Source organism: Lutjanus erythropterus, chromosome 15, assembly GCF_056507025.1.
Source record: "Lutjanus erythropterus isolate fLutEry1 chromosome 15, fLutEry1.hap2, whole genome shotgun sequence".
Classification (NCBI taxonomy): domain Eukaryota; kingdom Metazoa; phylum Chordata; class Actinopteri; order Lutjaniformes; family Lutjanidae; genus Lutjanus; species Lutjanus erythropterus.
This window is the reverse complement of record NC_139331.1, coordinates 756,220-765,508: the sequence shown is the minus strand read 5'-3', so window position 1 is coordinate 765,508 and position 9,289 is coordinate 756,220. Positions and strand designations below refer to the sequence as shown.

General features: G+C 37.5%; 1 protein-coding gene across 1 annotated transcript in view; it reads left to right on the top strand.

The window, feature by feature from the left end:
- The first annotated feature begins 1,337 nt into the window (after nucleotides 1–1,337).
- mcm9 (minichromosome maintenance 9 homologous recombination repair factor) overlaps nucleotides 1,338–9,289 on the top strand; it is a 29,496-nt gene continuing 21,544 nt past the window's right edge. Inside the window, exons 1-4 of the mRNA XM_084736971.1 lie at nucleotides 1,338–1,478; nucleotides 3,385–3,570; nucleotides 5,674–5,812; nucleotides 9,073–9,179. Coding sequence (XP_084593097.1) covers nucleotides 3,409–3,570; nucleotides 5,674–5,812; nucleotides 9,073–9,179 — 408 coding nt within the window. The 5' untranslated portion in view covers nucleotides 1,338–1,478; nucleotides 3,385–3,408. The remainder of the gene's footprint in view (nucleotides 1,479–3,384; nucleotides 3,571–5,673; nucleotides 5,813–9,072; nucleotides 9,180–9,289) is intronic.

Genomic DNA, 9,289 nt, shown 5'->3' with positions numbered 1-9,289 from the left:
CGTGGTGGTAGTTATTAGGGTCTGCAATAGAATCTCCCTGTGGTAAGAAGAACCCTGCCTATTTATTTGCTTCCAACAGATACTGGTGTTCGGTTTTATGTTAAAGGTTGTATTTTTTAGATGGGAAATGTTTTAGATATTATTGTAAAAACATTGTTTGCCTTAAACTTACAGTTTTTCTCTTTTCTCAGGTCTTCAGCAAGAAAAATCTTATTTTTAAATAAATATTTTAATGGCGAACTGAATGCACGTCTCCTCTTCTCCTTGAACCTATAAAGTTGTATAGTGTCAATACGTATGAAGTTGGGGCCTATAACGACCCATAGGCTTATATCGACATCGCATTGGTTTTAAATATGATGTTTGGTCACAAAGAGTTGGACTGGTGGGTCTGTGTGCATTATTGATAAAACACAACACATAAGGAAATAAGAAATGTATCAAAATATGAAATATAGATCTGTGAATGGTAGTGTTTCCCAAACATTTTTTTCTATTTTTACACTTTTTAAAAATAAGACCATTGTGACCAGTTCATTAATGAATCCTGAGAAGAGTTCATTTATCGTTATGTGTTTAAATCACAATTTTAAATGAGAAATAAATGCATTTAGGCTGAATTAAGAGGTCGTCTCATTGTTGCTATTTCTTCTCATCAGGAAAACAAACCTTAAAGTTGAGACAACTCAAAATTTCAGGGCAACTTACTAGTTTTTAGCCCAACTCAAACTTAAGTTTTGAAGTAAACTAAAACAGTTTTGCTGACCTTAAACCTGCTTTTCTTCTTTAGATATACTTGAATCTTTGAGGTTGTTCACAATGATTTTAATTGAAAATATTAAATTATTAACCATTATTCACTTTCACATCAATGTGTTTACTCAATTTTTGAAATAAATATTTGAGGGTGTATAAAGAAAAGAAAAGTAAATTATTGCAACAGAACATTATTGGTAGGTAAAACTTTTTTTAAAACTTAAAAGTTTTAGTTGGAATTTGCCTTGAAAATTTTTCAATTTCTTGTTTTTTTCCTTCCATTTTATTTGGTGTTTTTAAATAAAACAAACAGGGATACAGATTACATCTAAAAATAAATGACTACATTTTGAAAAAGTATATACATACTGTAAATAATAAAACTGAGGCCCCTTCCATGGAAGAAAGACAGAGGAAAAAAACAAAAAACAACTCGTTTTTACAGTGTTGCATTTTTCCTTTCATCAGTAAAACTATACACACACCTCCTCTGTGGCCCACCTGTGGGTCATGACCCAGTGTTATAAACAAGATCAGAGGATGAATTCTTCGGTACAGCAGGTGGCGCCACACACCTCTGTGCAGTCCACCAGTACAATGAAAGATGCAAGAAGAAGATGGAACCGGAAGTGTTGCTGACCCGCGAAACACAAGAGTCTGTTTGCGTCTGTGACGGCACTTGAGGAGCAAACTACCAAACATGTTCATGTCTCTGTAAGACGGTATGTAACCACCTGTTTGTATTAGAACAGTGTTACAGTCAGGCGTGTAACTGTTATTGTGGTGTTACGACGTTGTTAAGACACCTTGTGGATACAGACCGTTAAATAACCTCCAGTCGGTAGCTAACGTTCATTTATCATCGGGTGTTCTGATTGTGTGGCTCATAATGAATATCTGCCAACCTCTCAAACACCTGTGCTGGGACAGAAGCAGTGGTGGAATGTGATTAAGTACATTTACTCCAGTATTGTGGTAGGCTGTACATTTGGCGTACTTGTACTTTACATCTGTAGTATTTTACACTTCTACTCCACTATATCTCAGAGACAAGTATTGTACTTTTACTCCACTACATTTCTCTGACAGCTTTAGTTACTAGGCACTTTTCAGGTTACAGTTTTCATCTACTTCCTGTCCAAGAGGTTCAGTCAGCTAAACTTTGAACATCTACAGCTGTAAAATGCAACAAACACTTTAATACAGCTCAGCTGTGATATTAATTTCGTAATATCAGAACAGTAAAATACTGACAGGAAACATTTTACTGCCTTGTGACTATTTTTACTTTTAATACTGAAAGTCCATTTTGTCAATAATACTTGCATAATTTTACTCATGTAAAAATTGAATGCAGGACTTCTATCAGTAGGTCAGTAGTAGTAGTACATTTTGCTTAAGTAAAGAATCTGAATTATTTTTTCCTCTATTGCACATAAGTGGTGCGCTGAGGCAACAACTTTAGTAACATATTGTACAATTTTAGTATGGCTAAATTATCACTATCACTTGCCTTTATTAATTAAAAAATATAAACCAATGTGGTGCCTGGATAGCTCAGTTGGTAGAGCGTGTGCTCCATGTATGGAGACTGTGAGTCCAAAAAACAAAAATATAAAACATGTAATTTAGTCAGTCATATGTGAGTACAGTTTAATGCACACAATGATGCTGCTATATCTCTCGAACTGGAGATTGCAGATAATGTACATTATTATTCACAACCCACCAAATCAGAATCAAACTCCACTAAAAGTTGCCTGAACCTAAAATCACTGATGCTCTCTGACCCTTTCACTAATGGAAGAAGTATAGTTTTGATAATTTATGTATTTTGTATTGGAAACTCTTCAACAAAAAACTTGAGTGTAGAATTTATTTGCAGGGATTTTTAATATTTTCATATTTAACTAATTAGTAAGATTGGTCAAAAAAAAAAAAAGTTTTTGGAGCGAAAATTCTACAGATAAACTCACTAGGTCCACGTTCACCAAAGTGAGGACATGTTGATTTTCTAGGTCTTACTGAAATACTCTGAGCATCTTTGGGAATCACTGATCAAATAATGAAAATAGAGATGAGGATTGATAAGATTTTACTGATACCAGGGCCATTTTCAATTCAATTGTTGGTTTGATTCGTTATCAATTCCCTTAATGATTCCTGATCAATTTTCTGTGTGGAAAAAAGTATTCCCACACAGGTTTTCAATGTCAATGCAATTGTTTTATTATCTGTTATATTAAACTGCTGTTTCATTTGGAAGTGGTTTTCAACTGGACCTGGTTGCTTGCTTGAAATGATCATCTACTCTCCTTCTTGATCATTTTTTTACCGTGACCTCTAGGAAAATGTAATGGGCCTTTTTCATAGTTTTTTTTTTAAACATTTTATGGATCAACGATTAATTGGGTAATCAAAAAAAAAAAAAAAGAAGATTCATAATAGAAAATAATTATTAGTTGCAGCCTCTTATGTCAACAAAGAGTCTTGAAAATCTAATCTTATAAGAAAGAGAAATAAACTCACAGCATTTATTTTCAGTTGATGTTTAACTGCAGTGAATGTTACATGTATGATGTCAGACAATATAAATGACCATGTCATTGTTATTGTGTATTCTTCCAGGAGTTCAGATCACGTCACTTGACTATGTTGAGTCCAGAACAAGAAGCTCTGATTGGCCGAGTGTTTGAAAGCTACCTGACAGAACATCATCATGGGGACATTCTCCAGCTTATTGCAGATACTAGTGAAGAGAGCCACCAGCCTGTGGTGGTGAACGCCATGACACTGTTTGAGGCCAACATGGAGGTAATGTCAGTTCACAACACAGTCTGCTATGTTGTGATTTAGATTAGACTGTTTAAAGCTGGCTGATTTGATTAAAATTATATTAAAAGGCATATTTTTCTTGTAACAGTAAATCACAATATATCATGTATGTAATTATGTGTAATATAATTAAATTAATGTTCAATTCAGTGAAGTCTGTTCTGCTATTATGCATCACATAGGACAGAAGCCAGACCAAAATATGTAACACAAAACCTTCACTGACTCCTGGAATTACTTTACAATTACATTTTACTTCAACTTTGGAATTGAATTGTACACTGCCTGGCCAAAAAAAGTCACACATTCCAATATTTTGTTGGATCGTTGGCATTGTTTCAGTAAGGTTATACAATGTCACAACATTTATTTCTGTCCAGAGTTACATTAATTTTTCACCAAGATCTTGTTTTGATGATGGGAGAGTCAGACTGCTGCGTGAAGTCTTCTCCTGCACATCCCAAAGATTCTCAGTGGGGTTAAGGTCTGGACTCTGTGGTGGACAGTCCTTGTGTGAAAATGATGTCTCATGTTCCCTGAACCACTCTTTCACAGTTTGAGCCTGATGAATCCTGACATTGTCATCTTGAAATATTCCCATGCCATCAGGGAAGAAAAAATCCATTGATGTAAAAACCTGCTCATTTGAGCTGAACTCATTTTTTGGCCACATAATGTTGCTGAACCTCAACCTGAGCAACTGAAGCAACCCCAGATCATAACACTGCCCCCACAGGCTTGTATGGTAGGCACTAGGCATGATGGGAGCATCACTTTGTCTGCCTCTCTTCTTACCCTGATGTCCTCATCACTCTGGAACAGGGTAAATCTAGATTCAACAGACTACATGACCTTTTTCAATTGCTCCACAGTCCAATCTTTAAGCTCCCTTGCAAACTGAAGCCTTTTTTTCCAATTAGTCTCACTGATAAGTGATTTTCTTAAAGCTACACAGCTGTTTAGTCTCAATACCTTGAGTTCTCTTTGCATTGTGTGTGGAAATGCTCTTACTTTCACTGTTAAACATAGCTGTGAGTTCTACTGTTGATTTTTTCTGATCTGATTTCACCAAACGTTTAATTGATCTCTGATCACAATCACTCAAGATTTTTTTTCCAGCCACATTTCTTCCTAGAAGATGATGGTTCACCACTATCCTTCCAGGTTTTAATAATGTGTTGGACGGTTCAATTTTAATATTTTAAATAATTTGACCCTTCTGAAACAGGATTTGTCTTCTAACATGTTTGTTTAAGAAATGAGAAGCTGCTCACTGCATCAGTTAGGGTTAAATAACTTGTTATCAGCTGAAACATATTAATCACTGCAGTAATTATCCAATGGAAGGTTCTTACATGTTTGCTTAGTTAAATTCAGGTGGTAACTTTTTTGACCAGGCAGTGTATTTCGTAAAATAAACACTATGATCATACACTCACTGGCCACTACATTAGGTATACGTGTTCACCTGCATGTTAATACAGATATCTAATGAACCAATCACATGGCAGCAACTCAATGTATTTAGGCATGTAGACATGGTGAAGACGACCTGCTGAAGTTTAAACTGATCATCAGAATGGGGAAGAAAGGAGATTTAAGTGAGTCTGAATGCGGCATGGTTGTTGGTGCCAGACAGGCTGGTCTGAGTATTTCAGAAACTGCTGATCTACTGGGATTTTCACTCACAAAACAATCTCTAGGGTTTAAAGAGAATGGTCTGAAAAAGAGAAAATATCCAATGAGCTGCAGTTCTCTGGGCCACAATGTCTTGTTGATGCCAGAGGTCATTTTCTGATTACTTGATATTTATTGGGGTCTGTACCAAACAAACATGTTTTCTTCCATCTGGAGAACATGAGTTTTAGGCCAGAACATCTATTCAGCATTACAGTACTTCATTATAATGCTGCATAATCTACTTTTACTTTTTCAAAAAATCTGTGATGTGGGTATTACACTTGGCTATATTGCAGTTTCAGTATTATTGTGATTAATTGTGCAGTTCTAATCACATCTTTGTACCAATCTGTTTTTGCACTGCTGTCTGGCTGGCTGTCTGTCTGTCTGCTGCTCTGACAGGTTGGGGACTATTTCAACGCCTATCCCAATGATGTCCTGGCTGTATTTGATAAAGTGTTACGCAGAACAGCCATGGAGTTATCAGAAAACGCCTCTCCCAAGCTCAGGATGAGACTCACCCCTCATGCCCGCATTACAGGTCAGATATCGACCTAGGATTGATGGTCAGATGATACCAGATAGGGACTTGTATTGTGAGGATTTATGGTTTTTCAGACTGGCATGTACATGAACTCTCTCTTCTATTCTTCCCTTAAATATCAGTCATTTTTATTAATGCACCAGTTGACTTTGTTGCCTACTAAAGATTATTTGTGCTTATCTGCTTTAGCTAGTTTTTTTGAGGATCATGGAGTGGAGTGCAAAGTCGATTGTTTGCACGTCACAGCACAGCACAAAAGCACCAAATAGCTATTATTGTCTTTGTTACACTGCAGTATTTAGGAGAATCTTCTAGGATTCCTGGAGTCACATTATTTTAAGAAATGTGATGGAAAGTTTAAAAAGGAGTGTAGAGTAAAAGATCTCTCAAGATTAGCAATTTTGGTCATCTTTGTCAATTTGTGTATAAGATTATCTTTTAGATCAATATTTATTTAATCTTAATAGCCAACATGACAAATGTTTCTGTTTCTGTCAGAGGAGGGTGAGGGTGTCCCAAAGCTTGTCTGTGTATTTATCAGGGTTCTTACAGGTGCTGGAAAGTGCTTTGGTTTTTTTTGTTTTGGATTTAGATAAAGTGCTTAAAACTGCTTGAAATTATGGTTGCAAATTTTTGTTGCTCGCACAGTAATGTCTGATGAAATGATAATAGGGCTTAATAATTTTGTCATTGGTCCATTAGAACCAAAACCTCACGCCATAAGAACAGTTTCTTTCCTTCTGCAACTGCCCTTATGAACAATGCCCATGTTCCCCCACTGACACTGCCCCGGCCCACCCACCCCTTCCACTTACACGTTACGTTAATGTAGCTCTCAGACACCTTACTGTTTTTTGCACATTGCAGTATCCCTGCAGTGTTTCCCTTATAGTGTATTTGGGAGGGCGCCCCACCCCCCTAACAGACGCCACGGCCCTGCCAACAGGACCCCCACCCAGAAGTTCAAGTTGTAGATTTTTTTTATTCCATTATTTAATTTTTATTTTAATCAAAAGGGCCTAGAACAGGTGTTATTTTTTATCAGATAAAAAAAGCTAACTCTAATAGCTCCGATCACAGTGTTTGCCAATCTCCTGCCCCTGTTAACTTCGCCACGACTAGACCCAAACACACCTGTTCCAGCCCTCCCACCGAAGCACGCAGTAAAAAGCTGCAGACAGGTCACCACCGTCAGTCTGGCTTTGATCCAGCATGGCTGTCAGACTGTAGATACTCCACATGGCTGTACAAGAGCGAACTTGGTGAGTGAATTGATTAATGAAGATGGATGGATGGATGGATGGATGGATGGATGGATGGATGGATGGATGGATGGATGGCAGCACGGCGCCAGGATTTTAACTTTGGGTGGGTCATGGTAACTTTGGTTGGGACTTTTAATTACAAAAGTTAACACTGTTTCCAACTGATTATCTCACTTTAACAAAAATCACTGGTATCATACTGTGGATGGCGACGAGCACTTCCAGTTGATAATGACTTAAAATCTTTTTAACAGTTTCAGTCTGCAGTTTATATTTATTTCAAATGGCACAGGATATCTCCTTATCCATGTTTTCACTATGGATCAAGTAGATCAGTATATCAATTCAATAAGAACTGTCATTTTATTCCTTTTAATGCATTTTCATTTGATCTGGCTGGATTACTCTTTAAACTGATAGTAAGGAGAGAGAGAAATGAAGCGACCAGAATAATGGGTGAGCTACAATGACTTTTAACAGGAGAGAGAGTGTGCTGTGATGTGCTGTTAATTCATAAACTTAACTATCTGTGCTGTGAAGGTAATCTGAAGACAATCAAGTCAGGCAGCAATATTCAGCTCTACCTCCTGTATTGTCTACATTTTATAGACGTTCTAGTTTTGATGAAAAATGCATTTGCAGATATAAAATAAGACAATGATAAGCTTTCCTCAGTACACCAGTCATCATTTCTGCTGAACAACCACCATAGTGTGACATGTGTGCGCAAGCGTAACATATCTGGTGTGACGAATTTTGGCCCACTGTGATTGGTCCAGACCTCACATGTTATAATAGCCGAATAAATGTTCTATTTTCGTCAAATGGAAACTTTTTTGTCTTAAGGGCGTATTAAAATCCTGATTTTAATAATTAAAAATAAAAGTTAAGAAAATATATGTTCTCCCAGTCATTTAAGGTGGGCCAGTTGTATAAGTGGGTGGGCCCAGGCCTGTTAGGCCCATGGATGGATGGATGGATAGATGCATAAATAAATGAATGAATGAATGAATGAATGAATGAATGAATGAATAAATAAAAAACAGTGTTCCACTGCTAAAATAAAAAAAAATGTGAACACAAATCAGTGTTAACTGTTTATTCAGATGTCCAAATGTTCTGTAATCATGGTAACGGGATCCTTTGGTGAGAGGGTCCTGCAAGGACCCCAACGACGGACCACACTCATTCCAGCCCAGGCACCCCCCCCTCCCAAAGCAAAATAGCAAGGGGAAACACTGCCCTGTATACTGTGAACTTGCACCTTCAATATCATCCTTTGCACTCATACATAAAAGTGCAGGGCTCCTTCATCTACCCATCTATTTATTTCCGTATGGTACATTTTTTGCATGCTTTTGTTTTTTTCTTGTGTTTTTCTTGTGTTTTTCTTGTGTATTCCCTATTCTTCTATTTACTACTTTCTATTTTAATCTTTGTTTATATTTCTAGTACTATATTTGTATGCACCAACATGCCACAGCAAATTCCTTGTAAGTGAAAACCTACCTGGCAATAAAACCATTTATGATTCTGATTTTGATTCATTTACCAGAGCTGTAAGTTTGGTTAAGTTAAGTTTGGAAAATGACTAGGACCCCTGATTTATAGGTTCCCCTTATTTAAGAGACCCCTCCACAGCTGAGAGTGCGACTCCACACAGAGTTACACTCCGTCACAGCGGGGGAGTGTTTAGGGACCGCTTTGGAACTGGACCATTGTGTACCTTCAGGCTGACACCATTGGGGGCTGCAGCCTTGTTCGGGGTGCTCTACTGGAGTTTTTGTTCTAGCATCCTCCTGTAGTGCTCCTCCTCCCTGTCCCCCTCTTCTTCTCAATGTCTTTGGTGACCCAGGGTTTGTTGTTGGAACACAGCATACAGTCTCTGTTAGAACATCATCCACACAGATGTTTTCTTGTTAGAAAAACAAGTGAATGAATTTAATTTCATGTATTTCTCTGTTATTAATTGACTCTCATATGTGTGCGCAGGTCTACCAGTTTGTCCAGAGCTGACCAGAGACACTATTCCGAGGTCCAGAGACGTAGGACACTTTTTGTCTGTCACTGGTACTGTCATTCGCACCAGTGTTACCAAGGTAACAGCATGGCACATGTTCAGTTTTTGGGAATCTGCTGAAATTCTTGCTCTGTCACACCATACGGCTGTTGTTATATGAGCAGTACATTTGCCAGGTGGTGGAAAACA